Consider the following 26,395-nt stretch of genomic DNA (forward strand, 5'->3'; position numbering starts at 1 on the left):
AGGATGGCAGTGTTGGCATGAAGCAGACAGTCAGTGTGTCTGTGGTGTGGCACCAGTCTGTGTGCAACCTTAGTACTCCGGTGATGTTGAGCTAGGAACACTTCCAGGTCATAGCACCTTACCTGATCTCACTCAGCCTCACAATGACTAGACCGTGAGTCCCAGGCTTACATAACAACTAGTCCTTAAGTTCTAGGCTCACTCTATGACTAGCCCTCGAGTCCCAGGTTCACATAATGACTGGTCTGCGAGTCCCAGGCTCACTTGATGACTAGTCCTGGAGTCTCAGGCTCGCACCATTGTGTCTTCTCGTCCCAATCTCACAAATGACTAGTTGTTAAATTCTAGGCTCACTAGATGACTAGTCCTTGAGTCCCAGTAACTAGTCTGTGAGTCCCAGGCTCATGAAACTAGGCTATAAGTCCCAGGCCCACACAATGACTAGTCCTTAAGCTCTAGGCTGACTCGATGACTAGTCCTCGAGTTCCAGGCTCCCTCAGTGACTGATCTGTGAACCCAGGCTCACAGGATGACTAGTCTATAGGTCCCAGGCTGAAGTTCCAGAGATGAGAACAACACCATATGGGTGAAGCACAAAAGAATGAGCCTAGACTGGGTTGCCATGGTGGGAAACTTACAAATGTAACAAAAGACTCTCTGCATTCAGGGTCTGTTACTATACAGATTCTTGCTACATCAGCTCAAAACCATGTGCAGCTTAGTTTAAATGCCTATTTAAGCAAAGGCCAAAAGTCTGTTTGAAGATATAAAAGAAAAAATAGGATGTTCATAATACAAAGCTTACAGCTAGTCATGAATGTAAAATTTATGACACTTTCCACACAGTAAAAGAGAGTAGCGAAGCTGCATTTATATTTTTGAAAGTGGCAGAAATGCATCTTGAGGAATTAAAAATTATGAAAAGGTGATTATACAGCATAGCACATCTTTAACATGGATTAAACTGAATTGTTTAGGAAGTAAAATACCAGGTCAACTTGCATTTCGAAAGAGGGAAGAACAGTGCTGGGCTGGGTGGGAGAGTTTTGCTTTTGCTTTTGCTTTTGCTTTTGCTTTTGCTTGGCCTGATGTGGCAGGAAGTTGCTGGTTCATGGTCCAGAAATCCACACGGATGGAAAGCCTTGGCCACTCCTCTGCAGTGTATGTATGTACTTGACCTATGGACAGTGTATTATACAAGGCACTCCCAGACCAAGCAGGTGCCCGCATCTGGGCACCCAGATAGTGCCCCGTGGCGCCTGCAACCCTGGACCAGTCTCTCCTGTCTTCTCTGGTTGCAGAGCCCCCAGAGTGTTCTGGTGGCCCCACAGCCAGGCAAACCTGGTTCAGATCCTTCTCCCCTGTGACTCCCTAGCTCTGGGTCCTGGGACATGTGGTCCATCCGCTCTGGATCTCAGTTTGCTCATTTGTGCTGATACTGTCCTTGCAGGCTGGAGCAGGGGTAATATGAGATGATGTTTACACAACACCTAGTATAGAGGTTGGCACAAAACAAGGTCTCCAAAATAGTTAGTCCTGGACTGTTCATATACTGTCATCACTGGCCACCTGTGGCTATTACATTGGCTTTCAAAGACCTACCACAAAAAATGAATGTAAAACATCTCAACATGTTGCTTACATGTAGAGATGATAATATTTGGTTAAATAAAATGCATTATTAAAATTAATTTCTTCCATTTGTTTTTACTTTTTTATTGTGGTTCCTAGAAAATTTTAAATTCCATATATGACCCACATTCTATCTCTATTGGACATTACCATCGGTTTCTGTCTTCCCTCACCCCTTGCCTGCCTCCCTCCCTTCTTTGTGTCCCCACCACCTCACAGGTGCCCAGCATGCTAGACGCCAGCCCTGTGCCCCATGCCTCCCCACACAGCCCTCCTCCTCATCTGCAAGGTAGACTCGCAGAGACAGGTGTTATCCCATTGGACAGGTACGTAAACTGAGGAATTCAATCTGGGCCATGCAAGTAGAAAACCTGGAACCAGTTATCTTGCAGAACATCCTTTTCTTTCCCCATTTTAAACATGAGGAAGCTATAGATGAAATGAAATGCCTTTGTCAAGGTCAGAAGCCAGTTAGCAGTTGAGTAGGAACCAACCTAAGTTTTCTGGCTCCAGTCCACTGGGATTTCCCTACCCCGTACGCCCCTGTTTTATTGGCTGATGTCCAGCAGGGTTTAAGGTGCATTGGGTTCAGTGTCCACATAGAATTGGAGAGACTGAGCTTCTAAGCACCACAGAGGAGCAGCTCGGGTAGTGCAGTGGGCCGCAGGTTTGGATGAGAGATAGAACTACACCTGTTGTAACAACCTTCAGGACCAGTGCCTCTGCAGCTGGTCTAAGGGAGGCGGGGGAAGGTGGCACCTTCTACACTGGGTGCTGGGACAGAATGGGCTTTGGAGTCTGGTCTGGGCAACCTTGGCAAACATGCTCTACCTGCTGTGTAGTTCAGGGTCTTCATTGTGTGATGACTGAGTTCTGTTCTCTGCAGGTGCTCAACACATGGTAGCATCCCTCTAAAGGTTCAGAATCTCTGCAAGGGTTGTACTGTGATTCACTGGTCTCTCATCGCCGTGCTGGGCTCTGCATGCCTTGCATCCTCAGGTGACACCAGTGGGCATATATCAGTAAGAATTTGAGCAGAGTGTAAGGCAGGTAGGCTTGAAAGGGATCGGAGGGCATGTGTAGGGAGATGTTCTTGCAGGGCCCTTGCTGTCTCTTGCTAGCAGAGCTGGAATTTTGCAATAACCTCTGGGGCCCAGACCCAGATAAGGATGCAAAAGTCTAGCATCCTAAGCCATGTGACTGAGAAAAATGTGGGGTTCCCAGGCTCTACAAAGAGGCCAGGCTGCAGATTATCTTGCTCTGCAGATGGCCAGCAGCAAGTCATGACGCTGAGAACCCAGAGAAACGGCTCTTCTTATCCAGGTCGCCGTGTCCTCACTCCCCGGGTTTGTAAAAGTACAGGCTGCCACCAAATCCATTTCCATCAGGGCAAATGGGCAAGGGGGCAGTTAGCTGGTGACTTTTGGCTCGGGTGAGGAAGGTGGTGACCCTCTTCATGGCCAGCATTGCAGGGAGAGGAGTTAGGCACCAGCCTTGAGAGCAAAGACACCTGAGACTCAGTACCAGCCCCACTGCATGCTGGCGCTGCGACACTGGGCAAGGTAAACCGTGCCACCCCCCCCTCCCCGCCCCGTCTGCTCTCTCAGCTGGGAAGTGGAGGTGAGAGAACCCCTAGTACACTGGCATTTAGGTCACATGGGAGTGAAAATGTAAAGGAGGAGGCAGAGGGCTGGCACATAGTAAGGACTCGATCAATGCCGTTCGTCTTATTTATCACTGCTGTCGACTCTGCTGGAATCCAACAGCCAGTGCAGACTTCCAAGTTGCAATTTTTTGTGCCATGAACCACATTAAACGACTCATGCCAATAAGGTTCTAAATGAAATGCCTCATAATGAGAGAGAAAATCCTAGTACCCAAGATGCCCCAGTGCTTCGTCAAGAGCTCATCTTCCTGTGGGGCATCAGTGGGTAATTACAACCAGGCGCAGAAGGAAAGGTCAGCTCTGCTGGCTGGTCCCCAGCTCCGCAGGGTCCCCTTCCCTCGGGACTGCCTGCGCATTAGGCCCCGCCAGCCTCACATGGAGGGTCTCTGAAAGCTCTGCTTGTATGTCCCCGGGCACGGGGCCTCCCTGCCTCCCAGCTCAAGGTATCAAGAAGCTGCCTCACTGCCCCTGCTCTTCCTGCACCACCTTTTGTCTTACTCTTCCTTTGCTCCTTGGAGCTCCTGCAAATATTCCCGCGGATGGAAGAGGACGACAGGTTGGGAGGCATTTTTGTTGTCAGACCCTTCCAATGGACCAGCACCATAGATGGCTCCCTGTCATGCGCTTTGAATACATCACTTCATTTATTCCACTATTCTGTCAGTTTCCCAAGGTGATATGGAGCTAAGGAGCAGGGAGTCAGCCTGCAGCCCATGCCAACTGCCTCCAGAATCTGCCCCTCAGGGGAAGGTGTGGCTAGGGAACACAGCTGGGACCAAATGCTGGAGTTTTGAGTGCCAGGAGTTTGGGCTTTATTCTGATGCCGTGGGGAGCCATCAGAAGTAGCTGAGCTATGAAATGGTATGATCAGATGTGTGTTTTAGGAAGATAACTCTAGTAGTAGTGTATTAAGTCTGTTAAGCCAAACTCTCCCATCCTATCCTTGTGCAGTTATTTTTAAACCCCAGTGTAGGAAATTACATTTGTCTTTACCAATTTCATGCTCATTTCTGCCTGTTGTTTCAGCTTCTTTCTCAGTATGTGCGTGTGTGTGTGTGTGTGTGTGTGTGTGTGTGGTGGGGGGAGGGGTATGTATGCCAGGAGAATGCCTTGAGATGGCTCCCTGCCATGCAGCCACTGGCTTGTGACAACTGTGACTTGTGGCAGCGTAGAAAGCAGGAATTTTATCTCTCACATACCTGGGCAGTGATGGAAAAAGATGGGATGCCAAAATAACATGACTGATCTTTTAACAACTCTGCCAGAATTTACACTTATTCCGTTGACTCTGTCTGTAAGCAAATTGATTTGGAACTTCTATTTTAGAATTTCAGAGATAAAACAGCCTTTATTTGCTCCTTCTGGTTCAACAAATATTTAGCTCCTACAATGTGCAACCACTCCTTGACGGTGTGTCTCATGCCAATCTGTCTTCACCCTCTATAACTGTTATCTGGGTGTATATACATATACATATGATAACACGGTAAGAAATGAACTTTTTAACTCCATCCAGGGACTTTCATAGTACTTTAGATCTACAATGTGTAGATTTGGTGTTTACACACTGTTTGATTTGCTGTTTACTGTAGCATCTTAAAATGACCACTGATAAAAAAAAATCAGATGAATATATATCTTTACAGTTTTTAAAAATGAAAAATGGTTTTGTTTTCTCATTTGAAAAATGATACATGAATATTGTAAAAAAATGAAATGATGCAGAAAATATACACTTAAAAGAATCCAAAATTTCTCCACGCTTATGTTTTGGTGACATCACTCTGCTCACAAAGAACACAGATACACAGTTGCATACAAGGGGGATCATGAGCTCCTGAGAAACACAAAGTTTAGTATTTTCTGTTTCCCTTCATATGCCATGGATCTCTTTCTGTATCAGGCAAAGTAGATTCACATCTTCATTTTTGATTAGCATATTATTTTTCTGTATGATTATAGCAGAATTTATGTAACCAATCCCCTATTGATGGATCGTTGGGTGTTTTCCCATTTTCTTACCAATATCATGAACACTGACAAGCAGCTGTATCTTTCTTTGTGCACTTATTTGTTTAAATCCTTCTAGAGGGAAGAATGGGGTCAAAGGATACACACACACACACACACACACACACATACACACACACAAATATATCTGCATTTGTATTTATATACTTACATCTTACCAACTGGCCCTCTGAACGATAGAGGTTCTGTACCAATTTTCACTCCAAACATTGATGCTCTGGGGTGTCCATTTCCCCCAACTCCCCAAGCACAGGATTATAACTTTTCTAAAAAACATCTTTGCCAATCTCAAAAACAAAAACAAATAAACAAACAAGCCTCTTGTTTTTAAAACTCCTCTTTTCCTCAGTGTTAGTGAAACTAAACCCTTTTATATTATTGGCCATTTGTATTTCCTCTTTTGTGAATCCTTACTTATGGCCTTTGCCCATTTTTTCTTATTATGCCTTTTAAAAAGATCTTTGTATAATGGTGTTATTAATCTTGTATCATTTTTTTGTTGTAACTGTTTTCCTAGTTAATTTTTAAATTTTTGCCCTTTGGAAGTTGATTTGGGGGGTAGTGATAAAAATATTTCTGTTCACTTTTCTTTTCTTTTCTTTTAATATATTTTTATTGGTTCCAGAAAGGAAGGGAGAGGGAAAGAGAGATAGAAACATCAATAATGAGAAAGAATCATTGATCAGCCGCCTCCTGCATGCCCCATACTGGGGATCGAGCCCACAAACCCAGGCATGTGCCCTGACCGGGAGGGAATCAAAGCCATGACCTTCTGGTTCATAGGTTGATGCTCAACAATTGAGCCACACCGGTCAGGCTGTTGTTCACTTTTCTTTTGTGACTTACATTACCAGGGACTTGCCTCCCTCAATACTTGTATTTTTAGTGTTAGTACCACTATGGTTTTATTCTCTGCCATTAAATCATTGCTCCAAAGGACCTCACTGTGATTTATTTAGGTGTAAGATATGAAGTACAGATCCCTCTTTGTTGTTGTTTTTCTTCCAAATAAGGAGTCCTTTGTCCCACTAGCAATGATATAAAATTCCACCCAATCATATGCTGAATTCCTAAGGTCTATTTCTAGACTGTTTTTCAGCGCCTATCCTGCATGTCTTAAATATGTTTAAAACATATTATGCAGCTATGGTGGGCTCTTTTTAGGATAAGTGCATCTTTTTTTAATACATTCAGTCCTCTCAAATTGTCATCTTTATTGTATTTGTTTTGTTTTGAAATATTTTCAAACCCATAAAGAGTTTACAAGAATGATAGTGAATTTTTGCTTATCCTCCTAATTGCTTACATGTTACAGAGTTTGCATTATCACCTTTCCTTCTAGATTAAAATACTGTCTTTTGTCCTGACCGGTTTGACTCAGTGGATAGAGCGTCGGCCTGTGGACTGAAGGGTCCCGGGTTCAATTCCAGTCAAGGGCATGTACCTTGGTTGCAGGCACATCCTCAGTAGGGGGTTTTGTAGGAGGCAGCCGATTGATGTTTCTCTCTCATCAATGTTTCTAACTCTCTATCCCTCTCCCTTCCTCTCTGTAAAAAATCAATAAAATACACTTTTAAAAAAATTTCTAAAAAAATAAATAAAATAAAATACTGTCTTTTCCTGACTTGGTGACCTATCAGCCCTAACTATTCTAGTCCATCACCTACCTCCCAGGAACACATCTTCCAGCCCACACACACCTCTTCTAGTCAGGAAACCATGCTGATTCAGCCACAGACCACATGCACGGTTTGCCTGCTATCCAACTTCATCTCTTTCCTTTCTGGTCCAGAATCCTGCCCAGGAGTCTGCACTGCACTTACGTGTTATGCATCATCAGTCTTATTTGGTATGGAACAGTCGCTTAGTATTTCCCTGTCCCTCATGACTCAGTCTTAAAGAGTACAAGCCTTTCTTTTTGTGGGCGACCCCAATGTAGATTCACCCTATGTTTCTCATGGCCAGATTCAAGCTATGTGTTCTTGGCAGAAAGAACCCAAACTGGTGCTGGGCCCTTCACAGTGATATTGATCTTGACCTGGTTACTTTGGTGTCTGCCTGGTCTCTCTGGTACAAAGTCTACATTTTCCCTTTGTATTTGATTAGTATTTTGTGTGTGGATGTTCCATAGTATGCCAGCATTCTGGTCCTCATCAGACCTCCACCTGTCACCCTTTTCTCCCAGGAATGACTCTTGCCTGAGTCAGCCACCACCATAATGGTTTTAAATGGTTTATTCCCATTGCTTCTTCTACATTTGTGAATTGACATTCTATTAAAGGAGGAGTTTTCTCTTTTCACCCATTTAGTTAGGTATTTACTTATCTATACTAGTATATATAAAAGCCTAATATACAAAGTGTCCCCTCGGGAGTTCGACTGACTGGGAGTTCGATTGCTCGCTATGACATGTGCTGACCACCAGGGGGAAGCATGGAACGAAGGAAAGCCCCAGCCGTCAGCCAGGGAAGGGAGGCCCCAGCTGCCAGCCGGCAGCCACTAGGGACCCTACCCGTGCACAAATTTCGTGCACTGGGCCTCTAGTTTGTTTATGTTAATAAAGAGTCAAGAATTCACAATTACTCATTGAGTTGTAATATATATTCTAATTTATTTTGATGTTCAAAATGTGCTTGATTTGGCCCTTCAAACATACTTCTGTCCTTTGGTATGTTTCTTCATCCTCTGAGCACTTCTTTACCTTCTGGCACAAGGTATTCCTGGATTATCTTGTTCTTTCCCGGCCCCAGTCCTGGAATCGGCCACTTCTCCAGGAAGCTCTGTTCTTGTTACGGGAGAGTGGTATTTAGAAACCAGGACCTGGGCACTGGGTGTGCTCATTGCTACTAGAGTGTCAGTGTTTCTAGGTACTCTCAGGGACTAGAGCTAGGAATATGGATATGTACAAGCATAGTAGATGTTTATATGTGTGTAACATACACATGTGCATTCATCTATAAGGATGTCGTGTCTGTCTGTGTATGTAAAGCTCACACTAATACCTCTAATTCTAATGTCTTGGGTTCTTTGTAGCCTTCTCTATGTTGAGATCCCTTCTCAGAGAGCCAGAGGCCTGGCTCCCAGTATCCTCAATATATGTACTTATTTGTTCAATCACTGAACTTTTGTGCTCAGTGTAATCAACTGCCCGACTGCTCTGGCTGCCTTTCTACCCATCACCTCTGCATCTCTGCCCGCTGCTCCAGCTGTAGGCACACCATAGCCACCACTCTCCAGTGGCCCCTCACCATCTGTTTTTTTAGCTTCTGCTGGAAGGGAAAGCAAAGGGGTGGAAAAAGCATCCATTCTTTGTGTTTTGAAAAGAGCTCAAGTCCTTCAGTAACTTCAGGTGGATGGAGCTGGGAAATGGAAGCATAGCCTCCTGCCCCCACTGCATGGCTGCACGATGGAGCCATGTCCCCCCACCTTGCTTGTTGGGCTTCCTCACCTTGATTAGGTTGTGTCAGGCGTCTCATTGGACTCCATTGAACCAGAGCTGACTCTGTGATCATACCAAGTTGTGATGTTAAAGGATGAGACCAATTTTTCTGGGTGCTTTTTACACAAAGGATAATGCCACAGTTCCCTTCTTGTGACATTTGATGACATTTGCCTTTGGTGAAATTTGAGGTACAGGGACAGGTGATGCCCTTGGGGATCCCCTTTGCCTCCTGAGGTATCACTGTCGTTGTACAGGGAGTCTGGCCGTCATCGTTTTCCTTACCTACACAATGAATCAGGCCCAGTGTTCAGGAGCCCTGTGCAAAATGCCGGGGTTAGCCAAAGGAAGCCCCCCCCCCCCATGATTTTCTGTGCTGTTCAGTGTCTGAATATATGGGGAGACCATAGTTTGAGGGAAGGGACTCATGGGGAGGCTCCCTTAATCTATTTACTCATTGTGATTCTGAGTAAGATTTCAACTGATAAAACATTTCTACAACTTAGGCTGAGAGGAAACGCTCTGTGTAAGGATGGTGGAAGAAGACACGGTTCAGAGTTATCATTTATCTTGGGCTCCAATGGGGCCCTCCGGGTGGGCTCAGGGAGTGAGCAGAGCTTCAGGAGAGCCTGAGTTCATGGACAGGTGGGGGCAGATCGGAGGAGACCCGAGATGAGGCCACTCTGGTGGTGGGAGGAGAGAAGCTATGGCCTGTGCAGGCTGGACATGAGGGGCAAGCAGGAAGAGGTGTGGAGGGTGTTCCTGAGGCCCAGCCCAGGTGTCCAAGTAGAGGGTTTGGTGACAGTGAGGAGCCCAGAAGCATGTTGGGGATGTGAGGGGCTCAAGACTTCAGCTTGGGTTGCACTAGGCAAAGGGAATACAGGAAGCCAGACCTGAGGAGCATCTGTGAGGAAGGCCCCCAGAGAGGAGCGGGTGTGGCTTTGACCCAGGCCTGCTTGCACGACCAATAAGGTGTTTCTGTCCGAAGCTCACCTGGCTGGGTCCCGATTCATTTCTGGCCTTTCTGTCCCCATGTCACTTGTGGGGGGAAGCTCTCACCAGAGCACAGACACTGGGAACTCTTGCACTGAGTGACAGGCTGGCAGGGGCAGCGTCAGCATTCCTATGCCTAGGCTTTGTGTCTTAGCGCATGTGGCTGCCTGAATCCCGCTGGTGGTTGTGGACGGGTGGGAGGCCTTGGTATGTTCATTCCCGATAACTGTTGAGCACGTGGCTGCTATGACAGTGTCCTGGGCCATGTGGTTCACCTTGAGGCTGGGTGAACATAGCAGGAGCAGCAAGGGCTGGGCCCTTGGGAGCCTTCCTTCGGAGCTGGGGCATTGGGGGTAGTAAGAAGGAATCACAGGATAGCTACGTGGGGTGCCGTAGCCCAGGCTGGATTTGAGGGAGCCAGCAACAGGAGAGTGAATTGTGATAGGGCGCAGGAAAGAGGAGGAGGAGGCTGGAAAGCAGGGTGCAGTGGCTAAGGACAGACACACTCTCAGGAGGTTTGGGTGGATAGCCCAGGCCAGCCTGCCAGGTTACAAAGGCACCGAGCCAGACCAGGCAGACATCCAGCGGGTCAGGAGGATGTGGGCTGTGTCTGGAGACACTGTAAGAACCAGCCCCAGAGACTTCCTGACTGATGCCCTGACTACCGCAACTGATTTGTGGAATATCTGCTATGTTAGGTGAGGGCCTATGGGAACAGGTAATAAACTGGGATCCTGCCCTTAAGACACTCCCAGGCCAAGGGGAGATGGCTTCACACAGGTCTGGCCACAAGTGCTCGGTGCCCTAGTCAGTGATGGTCAGCACCCTTGCAGGTAAGCAGGGCAGCAGAGCAGAGGCCACACTGGATGGAAAGCAGGCTGGCAGCATGCCCACCCAGGACCACTGTCTCACAGGCGCTGTGAGAGAGCAGAATGGGCACTGTGGCCTGCCTGGGGAGGAGCAGCGTGGCTAGCATCCCTGCAGAAATGGCACTTGTACAAACCTTGCAGAGGTGGGGGAGCTGTTCCAGAGAAGAAAGGGTGGGAGCCAAGGTGTAGCCTGGAAAAACGGGGCACGTTGAGAGGTCGGCCACTGTGCATCCTCTCACCACCTATTTATTTAGCACCTGCTGTGTGCAGCCCTGACCAGTGCTGGGAATAAATGAGCAGTGGGAGGAGTATACAGGCCAGAGAACAAACAGAAGTATGGCCATGAGAGCTCTGCATACTATGAGTCACACAGGCAGGCTCCTGGCAGGCAGAGCAGCAAGCATGGCATGGACACACAGGTGGCCCTCAGCTGGCATCAGTAGCACAGAAGCACCTGGTCTTCCTTAGTGGCTGGGGACTTTGCAGGTAAAGGGGATGGGGCTGTCATGAAGGCGGCTCCATCTGCCAGGCAGCCTGGTGGCCAGAGGCATGGCAGGCAGTGGCATGGGAGCAGAGGGAGTCATGTGCTGGGCCCCTGAGGCCTGAGAGAGCATGTGTGTCCAGGAGGCAGGAGCAGGTCCCTGTGTTAGAGCAGAGATGAGGGCTAGAGGTGACAAGAACCCTGCAGGGCAGCAGAGCAGATTGAGCACAAGGTCAGGAGGGCAGAAGGGCTTTGAGCACCACAGAAATGATGGAATCCAGTAGGAGTCAAGCTGGGGCCTGACTCACAGTCTAATTGCAAGTTAGTCCTGTTGGCGGCAGAGTACAAGGTGGACTGGAGGGAACAGGGAAATGCTAGGAAACCAGTGCAGAGCCCATGACAAGTGGTGGGATGTCTGAATTAGAACAGAGAACACAGGAGAGTGAAAACAGGCACCTAAGAGATTGGGAGCCAGAGTAAGCGGGACTCCGTCCTCCACCTCTGTGGTCCCAGTGCCAGTCTTGTCTCCTTCCGGCAGCCTCCTTCTCCTCTGGTCCCTTGTCCAGGGCGACACCTAGGCTGAGTCCTGTCTGTGCTGCATGCCTCCTCTCCGGTTCAGAGCTCCACATTTATTTGTGTGGTTTCTGCTTTGCTACATCAGAGGCTCTTTGAGGCTTTGTGGGAGCAGGAGGTACAGGGCAAGGGGAGTGGAGCTGGGAGCCTTGCCTGTGGGCATGGCAGGCGCTGAAGCATGGAGCTAGCAGGGCAGGCCCAGACAGTTGGCCATCCTTCCGCAGGAAGCCCTGGGCCAGGGCACCTGCATTGTCATGCTTAGAGAGGGCCCTCCACCTGGTGTTAGCCAGGAGCTAGGCTGGGAGCAGACCAGCAGAGGGTTGTAAACTAGTCAGGAGCTGACTGAAGTTGCCCTGATGGGAGGCAATGAGGGCTCAGACGGAAAGGGGGGTGTGGGGAGGGAAGAAGTGGCTTCTCCCAGACTGGGATCCTGGAGGCCCTCCATGCAGTTACCCATGCTGGCTCCTGCCTCTACCGAGGGCCATGCTGGAGGAGGTGGTGTTCTGAAAGCCTTCAGCAGCCCAGGCAAAACACAGCTGGGGCCTTGGGACCCCCACCCTAGCGCCAAGGCCGCCTAGGGACTGCATATGGGCCTCCGATGGCAGAAACAGTGCCAGACAGCTCTTCAGCCCCAGGTGGTCTCGGAGTTGTGCTCCTCAAGCACCAGACACCACTGCGACCCTGCTGTTTCCTTCCTCATCACAGGCTCCTAGAAGGTGCCAGCCTGTGTCCATCCCACACGTCTAGTGAAGCTGGAGGGACCCCTAAGGGAAACTGTGCATCCTCTGTTGTCTTTTCAACAAAGGAACCAGGCCAGGGATGGCCCCTCCCCATTCTGTGTGTGTGTGTACCTGCATGTGTGCCTGAAGTGATAGTCCCGGGAAAGAACTCTGTCACAGGCAGCCTCTCCTTCACCGACTGAGAGCAGCCAGGGGCCACTTGGTGTTTTGTATCCTCTTGTGAGCAGAGCCCTCTCTCCGCTCTCAGCGGAAGGGCTGCCTTGCCAAGGCCTTGCCTCCTGGAATAGCTGCCTCCAGCCCGAGGGATGGGGGCAGCTGGAGGCCCGCATTCAGCAGCTGATAGTCATCCCACGTGGCACGTTGATCGATGGTGGGATCTCTGGGTTCCACTTACCCAGGCTGAATGGCACATCGTCAATAGCAGCCAGTTAACCAAGTCCTCCGTAACCAACTGGTCTCGTCAGCACCTCAGCCCTAGCTACGGGTTAAAGCCGAAACCTTTCCGGAACAGCTAGATTGGAGCTGACAAAGATGAATGTCTAATTCACTTGCGATCTCCTTAGTGCTGCCTGTAATAAAAAGCCTGCTCTATATAGTCATCCCCTGCCGATGTTTCTCTGAAATTAAATAATCAGGAGGACATATAATAGTCCAATTCCACACCAGGCCAATATTATCAGATTGATGTCAGCCGTGATAATAGAAGAAGGAGAAGTTGATGTGATTTCATTTATTAAATAAAATAAGAGAGCACACCGAGGGTTTGGGGCTGCTCACAAGAGGATGCGGTGCACACTCTGGCAGCTGACCTTCCCTGCCAGCTGAGGGGCTAGAGATGCTGTCCCCACCGCCCAGGCCAGCAGCACTGGCGGGGCCCTTCACTTCCTTTGCTGCTTCCTTCTCACCTTTCCAGTTCATGCTGCTCTTTGTTCTCAGCCTCCCTGCGTGGCCACACATTCATGACCTTCCTCCCTCACGCTCCCTCCTGTGGATCTGGGCCTGCCAGCCCTCTTCCACTTCCCACTTTGAGTCAGCAAACTTCTGTCTCCATACAGCAGCCCTGACTACTGTGTGATTTGGGGCAAGTGTCTTTGTCTCTTCTTTGTTGTTTTGTTTCTTTCTTGGTTGTTTCTTCTTTGGAATATTTTGGGAATTTCCAAAAGGCAGAATGGAGCTAAGATGGACAGAGTGTGGATAGCAAGGGCTGTGGAGCCAAACACACCAGGCTCTTATCCTCAGTGACTCCATATCACTGTTGTGTGACCTCAGGTTAAGTCACTTAACCTTCTGAGACTAGTGTCCCCATCCACAGAAAGGGACAGCGATGCCTCACTCACAGGGCTATTGTGGATATGCCTAGGACCTGGCACGCAGTAGGTCCTACAGATATTGGTGCTCAAATGACCAGGACCACACGTCCATCCAGATGTAATCTCAGATGAGGCTGGATTTTCCTTCTATACTGTTCACCAAGATAAAAGCGTGCCCCTTATCACCTCCCCTGGCCCTTCGTGGGAGCGTAGGGGGTAGCTCTGTAGACCTGGTTATGAATGACAGCTTCTTCACTTGCCAATCAGATGAAGGACTCAAGTCAGAGGAACCAGTTCTTCTCTAAATGGAGACAGTGACCTGCAGGGGTGGCAGAGACCAGACACTGTGCAGACCACCGAGCCTGGCACTCGCTGGATACTCCTTAAGGGGTAGCTGCTGTGGCCGAGGAACCTTATGTCATAGAAGCTCGCATGTTGCTCTGTTAGAAGGTGACTAGTGATGCATCAGCCTACCACCAGTTTCCACCGGTCTGACACTTCCAGCTCTGCCTCTGGAGGTCAGGTCCCATCCCTTTCCTCCGTGGCTGACCGCATGCATTTCCTAGCGCTATTGTGACAAAGAACCAAAATCAGACTGGCTCTCCCTGAAGCAGGACGGGGGTTCTGTTCCATATCTTTCTCCAAGCTCCTTGCATTCCCTGGCTTGTAGGCGTATCACTCCAGTCTCAGCCTCTGTCATCACTGTGGCCTTCTCTGTGTGTCTGTGTCTCTCCTCTTCTTATAAGGACACCAGTCATATCAGATTAAGGGCCCTCCCTACCCCAGAATGACCTCATTCTAACTAATTATATCTGTAACGACCCTGTTTCCAATTAAGGTAACATTCTGAGGTTCCAAGAAAGACATGATTTGCGGGGGAGACTCTCCAACCCACTGACCAGCATACGTACAGATAGTTCTCAGGAGCCCTTGACCCCATAACCTCACCACATTATCTTCTCTAGATAACATTTTGGCTGCAAGTGACAGACACTCAGTCCCAGCTAACATAAGCCAAAGATTGAGTGTATTAGCTTGTGCTACAGAAAAGCAAAAAATCGTTCAAGAAGTTCAAATGGCATCAAGGTGTGTTTCCTTCCTGGCCATGGCTGTTGGAGGTCTTCTTTTAATTCTTCCCTGTGGGGGCACAGTTTTAGCCCTGTACCTTTCATTGGGCCCATGAGGCTGTGGGACAGGACTGTCCTAGCCCAGTCTCGATGGTATGGACTGGGACGGGCAGAGCCCCACGGAAGCTGTAAAGGGTACATCTGCTTCATCTGGTGGCGATGCACTAGTGGATGAGCATGGTGCACAGTCGCTGCTTCATAAAGTTCCCTTCCTCCCGAGGCCTCACATGGGGTACTCCCTTCAGGGCACACCCAGTCACATGCTTTCCGCATGCAGCTCCAAGCCGTGTGTGCAGACAGATAGGCAGAAGTGGAATCCGGTGATGTGCATGCTGGTGAGGGCAAACAGAAGGCTCCTACAATCAGAAAAGGCTGTTCAGAGCTCTGTCCCATGGGTGGGGCAGTGAGAAAAGAGAGAAGGAGCAGGTACGGATGGGAGGAGCCTGGGTCCCTAGGCCATGTTCTGGGTGCTTCCCCCTGGTGCAGCTTTGCCTGGGGGACAGTGGGAGTGAGGCCAAGAGGCTAGCAGGCCACCAAAGGCCTGAAACCAATGCCTTTGCCCAGCTTGTGAGATGCTGGGGACACAGCCTGCCCTTGTGGGGCATTTGGACTAGTGGCACAGTGACTTCAACAACACAGCTAAATACAGATGTCAAGAGAGGCATCTAGAATGAAGGCAGAGGGAGGCATCTAGAATGACTCCAGGTCTCCAACTGGGGTGGGTGACTGTAGGGATAGTGATACCACTCACCAAGACAGGAACTAGGGAGGGGGAGTTGGATCCCTGGTGCTAGATGGTAAATTCCATTGAGAACATGGCAGTCAGGGTAATGGAAGCTCGGGTGGAAGGCTCCAGGGGCCTGTGTGGTACGGAGGTCTTATGCTCCAGAGGGTTAATTGTTGGAATGGTGAGAGGTTAAGTTAGGGGTTTGGCAGGAGTAGTTGATGAGCTAGCCCAGGGGCCTTCTTGGCAAAGGAAGTGAGCAAGGGATTTTTGTGCCCAAAGGGGACGGGGTGGGGAGCAGTGGTTAGGAGGTGGAATGGTGCCCAGGGAGGGGATCTTGAATGATGCTGAACGCCCAGAAGTCATCATGTCATCGATGCAGCCTTGTTAGCCTTTGGGGGGCCCTTACTCCCCCGCGTCTGCATCGTGACGCTGGTGACTGATCAGCAGAAGGGCCTTTGTCTGAGTGAACAGGGCAGTTCTTGGAATCGGGGGTCTCTGCTACCCTGTGCCCACCTGTGGCCATCAGGCCCATGCTCAGGGCTGTTGGTGAGGCAGACTATGGATGCCCCTGGTGCTGCTGGAGCAGCAGTCAGCCAGTTTCCCGAGTGCCCATGACACCAGAAGCCCACGCTGGTTCTGAGTCCCAAGCAGCTCCTCCTGGTGGGTTTCTCCTCTCCATCTGACTCCTGAACACACATGAAAGTAATGAAGGCAGAGCCTTGCCGTGGTTTGTTGGACCCCCAAACATGTGTTCTCCCCGCTGGCCCACAGGGTGCCATGCTCAGGTCTGCTGGCTCTTAGAGAAGGGATGCCATGATTAGTTCTGGGGAAAAGAGGCACCAAGGTTCCAGGGAGAGAGGCACCAGTGAGGCCTGGGCAAGCTCTGAACTGGGTCTGGAATGATATGGAAGCTTAGGTTATAGGGAGAGGGACATGTTTAGACAGGGATCCCCAAAGCCACCTTGTCTCAGCTCTGTTGCACCAAGTGCCACCAGGAACCCCAGCCTCCCGCCCTCAGCTCCTCCCAGTTCACCGGCCCCTCCATGCCTTGATATTCCACATGGACAGCCAGGTTGTTAGTGAGAGCTGTACTTCACAGCATGCTCCCCTGTTCTTCGGCAGCCTCCGGCAGGCACTGCCCCATTGTGCAGGTGAAGAAAGTAAGGGGCTAGGAGGTGAGCAGCATCCTTAGCAATGCATGCGAGGCTTCGGACTTGAGTGATGTTAAACCCCCAGAGCCAGCGGACTCCCTTAGACGGGTGAACAGGACTTATCTCAATCCCTGAAAGTTCACAGAACACAACAGATACCTTTTTTTGTGTGTGTGCATTTGAAGAGCAGCTGTTCCCAAGACTAAATGTTCTGAAAATCAGCAGTTTCTTAAGCAGGTTACCATGGACCAGGGCCGGGCAAGGCTGTGCTTGGATAGAATGCACCTACTTTCATGAATGGTTTGACCACAGGCCTAGCCCTGCCCTGCTCTGAGAAAGCCTTGTATTGTCGATCTGTGCTCTCCCTGTCAGACCTCATTCAGAGCTGTTTTGCAGGCAAATGGGTGAAATTTCTTCCAGTTGACATTTGCCTGCCATCCTGTCTCCTCATATTGTTCCTGATAAATCCCTGAGGACGGAGGCCTCTGCAGTCCCAGAGGTGGTGCTGGGGTGGAGGGGCTGGGTTTCGACATGGCCCAGTTTCTCCTGAGCTGGGAGCCCACTAAGTGTTTGGTGAGAGCTGCCCTCAGAACGCACAGTGGTCCTTGTCCAGGGACTTGCAACCAAATGAGGAGGGGACAGAGAGAGAGGGACGAGTTATGAAGAAACTGCTCTGCCTATTTATGACCCGAAACGTGAGAGCCACGCCTCTGCTGTAGGTGGAGAGGGCACGGCTCTCGGGGTCAGGGCTCTGCTTCTAGGATGACTCAGCTGCCCCACCTGGCTCAGGCCACTTGGACCCCACCTGACCTCCTCCAGGACACCTGTCCACACAGACCTGTAAGCCTTGGACACGCTTGCAGCTCAGAACAGCTGTCCCTACGGAGCCCGATGCTTCCCCAACCAAGGAGGCCTGCTGGGCCTGCCAGCAACCAGGCTGTAGCCAGGAACAGGCCCTCCTGGGAGTCACATGATGGTGGGGTGCTGCTTCAAGGCAGTACAAAGGAGGGTGCAATAAAACCTGTGCCCTCAGGCGCTTCTGCTTCAGAGGCAGTGCCCAGTGAGAAACAGCAGAGTAAGGCCGGTGTGAAGGACAGCAGAGATGCCAGCAGAGCGCCCACGGAAAGACATGGCCTCCCAGGCCGCACCCTGCATGGGCAGGTCTGTACTGGGAAAGGAGAGGCCCACGCCTCCAGAGAATGGAGAACCAGAGATTAAAACAAGGAGGGCAAGGCAGTGGGATGGAGGGCAGAAGCAAAGGTCTGACTTCATGTCATTCCTGAGAGAGAACATTGGAACAGTTGGGACTGAAGCAGCAAGCAGTCAGAGAACTGACCCGAGGCAGAATGCCCATTTAGAGCCTGGCTGTCCTCAAGTCCATTGTTTTTATTTTTAATATGTTTTTATTGATTTCAGAGAGAGGAAGGGAAAGATATAGAATCATCAATGATGAGAGAGAATCATTGATCGGCTGCCTCCTGTAAGCCCCCTACTTGGGATTGAGCCCAAAACCGGGGCATGTGCCCTGACCCGGAATTGAACCATGAACTCCTGGGCCATACCAGCTGGGCCAAAAGTCCATATTTAAAGTCCTGCAATTAGACACATTCATGTCAAAAAGTTTTCACATACAAGAATTGGAGGAATCAGGTGGTCACCCCACTGTACCCTAGTTGTTGGTTGTCCCTGTGACTCTGCCCAGTGAGAGGATCCCTGATCTGAGGAGCTCATCTGTCTCCATGTGCCGAGAAGAAACCCCATGTGTCTTCCTTCAATAAGAAATCTCTAAGACCTCGTTCGTGCTGTGTGGACATGAACAGAACCGTGTCCTCAAGGGCGAGAATGGAACCGCGTGTTGCTGGGGCAGAGCCTGGCCTCACAGCCTACCGGGCTGTCCTGCTCCCTCCTTCCTGGAAATGGAAAGGTCGCTTCTCCCGCACACCCTTTACCTTCCAAGTCACAAACCTTTGAGTTGGCATGGCATGGCTTCTGTAGTTTACAAATCGTCATTTTTATACAAGCTCTGGGCCTGAGTCTTATTAGTCTTACCTAAACACAGTCACTTCACTCCCCTCGTTAGTGATGGGTTAGGAGTGGGCTTTGACACAGTGGAGAAGGAGAAAGCTGATGTGTGTGAACAACAGACCTGAGATGACAGCTACCGTGCTGCTTTGGTGCAGGGGAAGGAGGGGCGATCTGGCTGGGGCAGCCTCATTGATGGTACAGCAGCACCGGAAGTGCCACCTCCAGATTCTTAGTGTGACCGTAAATCCTGGTGTCTTACTTCCTGAGCAGCTGAGTATTCTGTTCCTTTATGTTCGTAACTGTCTGAGTTATCTCAAAATAATAATGGTGTAGTAGATGAGTGGGTAAAAAGCTGTGGTACATTTACACAGGGGGATACTACTTAGCCATAAAAAAAAGAAGGAAATCTTGCCTTTTGTGACAGCGTGGAGGGACCTGGAGAGTATTATGCTAAGTGAAATAAGCCAGTCAGAGAAAGACAAGTACCATATGAACTCACTTATATGTGGAATCTAATGAACAAAATAAAGAAACAAACAAAATAGAAACAGACTCATAGATACAGAGAACAGACTAATGGATGTTAGAGGGCAGGGGGGGGTTTGGGGAGGTGGGTGAAACAGGTGAAGGGATTAAGCAAAAACAAACAAACAAACAAAAAACAACTTCATAGACATAGACAACAGTGAGGTGATTACCAGAGGGAAAGACGGGTGAGTGGAGGTAGGAGAGGGTAAAGGGCGGATAAATGGTGATAGAAAGAGACTTGCTTTTGGGTGGTGAACACACATTATACAGATGATGTATTATATAGACTTGTACACCTGAAACTGTATAAATTTATTAACCAATGTTACCCCTAGAAATTCAATAAAAATATTTTTTGTTTCCTATTTTAAAAAAGAAAAAATTAAGTTTGTGTAGGTTCTAAACCTCCTTTGAAAAATGAAGAAAGAAAAAAAATAAAGTATCCCAAAATACTGTAGTGGTTATCTCTAGGAAGTGAGATTCTCAACAGTTTTCTTTTTTAGACAGTTCCATAGTATTCTAGTTTTCTCCACTGTGCATGCATTAGTTTTTAAATCAGAAAAACAACTTTGTGTGAGAAAGTAGCTATAATGTGTATAATTACATGGTCATAATCGGGCCAGAATTGCCCTGGGAGGCGGTGAGAGTGTCAGCACCACAGTCCTCTAGCTGGCTGCTCCTCTCCCCTGGGGCAAGAGCCCACTTCCCACAGCCCTAGACCCCCTGCGGCCCCCTGGTTCTCTCTGAGGAGTTACTGGAAGCAGAGGTGCGGAACCTGCTGCCAAGCCATGGTGGTGAGCGAGTGAGCCCTCTCCCTCCCCTGTGCACTGGGATGGAGCCCCAGGCCTGCCTGCTCTCTGTCCCACAGGCCCCGCAGGCTGGAGCCCGTGTGCTCAGAGCTGCAGGCTCAGATCCTTCACTGCTACCGCAACCACCTGCATGAGGTGCTCCTGTGCTCGGACCTGGTCAAAGCTTACCAGCACTGTGTGAGTGCCGCCCACAAGGTAAAGCCTGGGGCTTCTGGGCTCTGGGGGCGTGGGGGTGGGCACTGCAGAGCTGACAGCTGTCTGCATCTCTGTCTGCTGCATCAGGCATTCCAACCTCAAGGTCTCTGCCTTTCACACAGGGAGGGATTCATAGGCCTTAGATGCCCTCAGGCGCCTCCTGGTTTAGATGTCCTGCCCTGCTGTTCCCACAGGCCTCTTGGAAATCTAGACTAGGAAAAGGGCCCTGTGGGCATTGGGCCAAGTCCAGGGACAGCACTGGGTAGAGTCAGGGGGGCCAGTTAAGAGCATGTGTATGCCACCCATTTCTTACCTTTGAGCACTTGGGGTTGGGAGCACGGAGGAGGGCCTATGGCATAGGGTGGAGATCATGGAAAAGGTAGGTAAGCTCTGTGGAAGGAGAAGAGCCTTGGGGTTCTGGAGGTAGAGGCGCGGGTGTGGCCTGCCTCAGAGGAGGAGCGGACTGAGAGTACCCCACTGCCCACCCCACTCCTGTGGTGGTCTGAAGGGGCATGCAGGACCCAGCCTTTGTGAGAGGGAAGGGGTAACATGGGTCCAGGTCTCAGGGATCTGTGGCTGTCCTAGACAGTTGAGGCAGGCAGCATCTCTCCTGAGACATGGTCCTAGGGCCTTGTCCTCCTGATTCTCCCAACCAGTTCCCTTCCCCTCCTCACACCTCCCCAGTTCCTGTCCCTCTTCTAGACCGTTCCATCCCCTTCCCAAGTGCACTGCTCCAGACTGGACCCGGCCCTTCCACACCCTGACATAGCTCCCCCACACACGTACCTAGGAACACTTCGGTTCAGAATCACCAGAGGGCTGGTGTGTTTGTTAAAAGAGCTGTGGGGTGGGGCCTTTTTCCTGTGGAAAAGCCTCTTTTGCCCAAGTAGGAGACAAGCTGCTGTGAGTTCTGGTGGTAGAAAGCCTAAGATCAGAAGTCAAGGGTTTCTCTGTGCTCAACAGCCTTACCTCACTAGAGCCCTTCGCACTTTTCTGTCAGCCTGTTCCAGGCTCTACCCAGCTCATACCTGCCCAGTGTAGCTTTGAGACAAAGGGAACCCATCAGCAGGTCCGCACCGATCAGGTGGGGGCAACGCCTGGAGAGGTAGTCGTTTCCTCTCCCCTGTGGAGCATGGAAAGCTGTTTGCTCATCTTCAAGTTTAGCAGAAAAGACAGCCAACCATTGCTGCAGCCCTGTTGAGGGCAGGTGCCTGGAGCTGGGCGGCTTGCTAGACCACACTGGGGCCATGGAACCGAAGGAAGGCTCTCCCGTGCCCTGTGCATCTGCCGAGGTCTTTGTGAAAGTCTGCAGAGTGCCTTTCCCCTGGCAGGCCCTTCCAAGCCCCTGCTCACCACATAACGAAGGTTATTTGTACCAAGGGAAAGACCTGGGACTGAGGCAGCTCCCCTGGCTTCCCAGCAGAGCCCTATCTCTGTCCTCCCTCTCTCATCCAGACCCTCCCCCCCTGCCCCCCACACCAAGGCCAAGGTATGATCACAAAGGAAGGCAGATTGCATTTAACCAGCGTGCTCTCTGTAGCTCCAGCCTGCCCGAGAGAGACTGGGGCACTGCAAGGACTGGCTCCCTCTTTCCCACACCTGTGCCTCCCCTCCCCCCAGAAAAGCAAGTTCAACCTGACTCCAGAAGGGCCTCAGCACCAGACCCTCCAATTGTGCCCTGCATGGGAAAGGCAGCCGGTGCCAGAGAAACTCAAACTGCCCCCTGCCAGCCTCCACCGCAGAGGAGCCTGGCAGAGCTGGCGATGGAGTTCAAGGCTCTAACAGTGATTTGCTTCCAGAAGCGGCCAGGTGGCAGTGTCTCTGGCAGAGGGAGTAGGAACAGGACAGAGGCCCTCCTTGCTGGGAGTTGTGCGGGAGGCACTTCTCAGAGCATGGGCAAGCTCCTGCCTGTGCAGCACCTGCCGAGCCCGGTGGCGGCAGCGCGCGTGGATGTGGACAGCAGGTGAAAGCCTGAGTCCGGGACATGCTCCTCGAGTGGCTTCATGTAGGCAGTTCTGAGAGAACAGAGGGGAGACCGGGCGGCGCTGAGGAGCACTGAGCTGAGGCCCATCTGTCTTCAGGGCGGGAGGTCAGGTGAGTGGAGGGTCCATGTTAGCTGGTCCTTGCAGCACGTGCTGAGTGAGAACTGTGCGTGGAGGTGAAGAGGCCAGTTCCAGGCTGCAGAACCAGCTGGGCAGGACTGGTTCTGTTAAACGCCCTCTTGGAGCCTAGGCCTGGCGTGCGCAGGGTTCCTGGGAGAAGAGGGCCATGCCTGAACTCTGACCTGTTTTCCTTTGTAGGGGTGAGAAGCAGCCATCATTCCTGGCCCTGGCAGTGACTTGGAGCCCTGAAGAGAGACCAATTATGGGACCACAGCCTCCAGACCCCCCGACCACAGCCATCTTCTGCCAGGTGCCCATGATGCTTAAGAAATGAAGGATGTGCTACTGTCCAAAAACAAATAAAGCAGCTGTCTGTGTTTTCAGTCACTTCTACAGCTGGCAGACAGTCATTGGTGTCTCCTCTGTACAGCCCTGTTCTGGGCCCAGCAATGTAGGCTGACAAGACAGGCTGCACACCTCGAGGAGCACCCAGCTTAGCAGGGGAGACAGGTGGGACCCATAATTCTGCTGTGGCCACAGGGGCAGGTAGGAGATTATATGAGGGAAATGGTTCTTTCTAGGGACAGAGCCAGGACAACAGGCCAGCTTCCCGACAGAGGCTCTGCCTGAGCTCCATTTCTGAAGCTGATGGATGACTGCAGGGCAAGCCAGAGGAGGCTTAGAGTGGGATCCCAGATGCGGGCTCAGGGGAGATCAGACTGCGCGCAGCTGGGTGTTTGCAGAGAGCAAAGTGGGGACGGGGGGTGGATGCCAGGCCAAACTGCTGGGGGGTCTCTAGCAGGGAGCAGTACCGTTCAGTTCCTCCCTTTGAGTGATGCCACCCACACTCCCAGAGTAGGGGTTGGCCCAAGTGGGGCAGGCCACCTGAAGTATGAGAAGCCAGAAAGAGGCTGGTGGGGTGAGCCAGGGGAGCTAAAATGACAGGACTCTGGTTTTGATCAAGGATGATGTCCAAGTTTCTGGCTTGGGTGCTGTTGATTCTACAGACTGAAATGAGGGACACAGGGACTGAAGGGGGCAGATGACAGCTGGGTTTGAGATGTGCTGTACTCAAGTTGATGTCCGAACACTGGCCTGCTAGTCCTTGACCTTTGGCAGGGCCCTAGGCTGAGGCGCCTTGAGCATCCAGGGCTGCACTCTGTGAGGCAGAAAGAGGAATTTGGGGCAGGGCTTCTGCTCTGCTGACCACACTGCCGGTGACCTTGGATTTCCTGCTAAAGTTTGTTTGGAGAGCCCCGGGCCATCTGGAGCTAAGAGACTGCAATCTTAACTTAGGCTTTGCAGCCCAAACATCTCTGCTCACCCTTAGATGCTCATACACAAAGCTCCAGTGGGCAGTTGAGGCTTGGCAGTGTCCTGTTATCTGAGCAAGTCGCATGAAGCAGTTTTATTCAGCCAGGCTACATAGTGGCGGCCCCTCTAGAAGTTCTGGGTTCATTTACCAAACCACACAAAAGTGAGTGGTCAGGGCCTGAGCCCCTCCCAGCCGACTGCTGGCAGCCCAGGGAGGGGCTGGCCCTCTGCAAGGTCAGCCTGCTGGAGTCACAGGTCGCCTGGCTGGTTATCTTAAGTGACATCAGAGTAGCCATTCAGCCAAAAACTGCTGAGGCCCTTCTGAGACTCCCTTTGAAGCCTCTGGTGTCCAACTTCCAAATCTCACAGGAATAATTCCAGACTCCATCCTCCTACCCAGGAGTCAGTTGAGGGCAGCTGTGTGTACACCTGGGTCTGTGTGTACCTGTCCATCGGTGTGTGTGTGTGTGTGTGTGTGTGTATGCCTTTATGTGTGTGCACATGTGTACATGTGTACACACTGGGCTATGTGCACAGTCCACACGCACCTGTTTATCTGTGCATATGTGTTTAGGTGCCTTTGTATGTGTGCACAGGCAGCCAGCCATGTTCACCACCTGCTAATGCTCCCAGCCTCTCTCTACTTGGATCTTAGCCCATTTCCTCTAGAGCAGTGGTTCTCAACCTTCTGGCCCTTTAAATACAGTTCCTCATGTTGTGACCCAACCATAAAATTATTTTCGTTGCTACTTCATAACTGTAATGTTGCCACTGTTATGAATTGTAATGTAAATACCTGATATGCAGGATGGTCTTAGGCAACCCCTGTGAAGGGGTTGTTCGACCGCCAAAGGGGTCGCGACCCACAGGTTGATAACCGCTGCTCTAGAGCTAAAACTGAGCTTCCCTTGCCTGATGTCCACCTCTCCCCTACTGGGGACTTGAGGTATGTGTGTCCAGAGCCATCTGTATCATTGTGTTGGAGTGTCTGTGTGTGTTTGTGTGTGTGGCGGGGGGAGGGGTGCATGTGCTCAGGGTGCAGGCTTTGTGTGCATACGTGTATGTACCTATACATGACTCGCTTATGTGTGGACCTATGTCTCCAGTCCCTCCACATGGCCAAACCTCACAGAAAGTCAGGCCTGAGAGAGCATTGTGTGGGGAAGGGGTGTGTTCAGCAGGGTGTGGACCTGGAGGCAGACATTCACATTCCTGGGCTCAGGTCCCAGCTGCATGACTACTGAAAGGGAGTGTTAATACCCATCCCGCCCGGTTGTGGGGGATTAAATATGATGATGCTGGCTGTGGCATATGGGATCCAACCAGGACACTAGAAAACACTGTAATTATTTAAACATAGGAAATTTAATGCAGGGAGCTGATCACAAAGGAGATAGAGGAGCTGAAACCCTAAATGGGATGGTGTTATAACCCAGGAATTAGTAACAGTGGGAAGATTCTGTCACCTCTGGTCTAGAGGGACAAAGGGAAGAGGCAGGATGCCCAGTAGAAGCTGGCACCCCAGGGGTTGGGGCCACCAAGGGGACACAGCTGCTGCAAGAGGTGCTGCCTATGGGCTCTCCCCTCCTCCCACTCTCCAGCCTCCATTTATTCGTGCCTGTCCTTGGCTGAACCTAGCAGAGATTGGAGGGCAAGGCAGCCCCGGAGCTGCCCCTTGCATGGAGGAGTGGCGCAAGGCCCAGGACCACATGCAGATCAGCAGGAAGCACATCAGCATGACCTTTGGGCTGTACTGAGCAGGCATGTGTGCCTATGCTTGGGTAGGTGTGAGTAGCGGGTGCCAGTGGCAGCATGTACACACACCTGTGTGCATTTTCAGCTTGTATTGGCACATGGTGGCCAACTATCAATCAGCCCCAGCAGACACTTATCTACGTGCCAGGCACTCTCCCACACCTGTCTCCCACGGGCCTGCAGAATAGTGACGCAGTTACTGCCACACTTTACAGATCTCAGTGCTGGTGCTGCGCCTCCTTTTGGAAGCAGGGTCCCTGGTTATGTGCTGGGCCAGGCTCCCAGGACCCAGCTGACGGGCTCCCCTCGCTGGGCTCCCCAAATGGGGAGTGTGGCCCCTGGCAGAAGAAATGGCCAGAGTTCATTCCTTCCAATGTCATTATTGAGCTGAGGAGGCCCAGCAGTGCCAGGGCAGGATCTGAGCCCTGGGGCAGGCCCTCCTTTGAGGTCCCGATTCCTTCCCATTGGGAGGAAGGGGCCCTGCCTCACACGCACGCTGCCATCTCACCTACCCATGACCGCTGCTGTTCCTCCCTAATGCGGGCACAGCCTCGGACATTTCGAGTCTTTGCAGGTGGCTGGAATGGGGGGTGAGAGCAGGGCGTGGAGGGAATGTCCGATGTGCACTGGGCACAGGAGGGAGCAGTGTCACTGCAGATATGGAGAGGGCCCTGCCCTGTGGCGCTGCCAGAGAAGGTGACTCGTGGCCTGTTAGGAGGACACATTTGGTTAAATGCAGCAAAAGCCTTTTGAAGTGCACAAACTCACACAAAAACAAAACAACACCACACACCCCCCCCCCACCACCACCACCACCAATGCTATCTGCAGTTGCTTACAAAAGACATCACCTCAATACCAAGGGCATGGGTTGGTTGAGAATAGAAAAATTGAAAAAGATACACCTGCAAACTGAGGAAGCTGGAAT

At 50.8% G+C, this 26,395-nt stretch overlaps 1 protein-coding gene across 1 annotated transcript in view; it reads left to right on the forward strand.

The window, feature by feature from the left end:
- Window positions 1–22,785, forward strand: part of CHCHD6 (coiled-coil-helix-coiled-coil-helix domain containing 6) — a 224,515-nt gene extending 201,730 nt beyond the window's left edge. Inside the window, exons 7-8 of the mRNA XM_081097138.1 lie at window positions 20,161–20,296; window positions 22,597–22,785. Of these exons, the coding sequence (XP_080953264.1) occupies window positions 20,161–20,296; window positions 22,597–22,602 (142 nt within the window). The 3' untranslated portion in view covers window positions 22,603–22,785. The remainder of the gene's footprint in view (window positions 1–20,160; window positions 20,297–22,596) is intronic.
- Window positions 22,786–26,395: the final 3,610 nt, after the last annotated feature.

This window comes from Myotis nattereri (genome assembly GCF_964212035.1).
Source record: "Myotis nattereri genome assembly, chromosome: 8".
NCBI classification, from domain to species: Eukaryota; Metazoa; Chordata; class Mammalia; order Chiroptera; family Vespertilionidae; genus Myotis; species Myotis nattereri.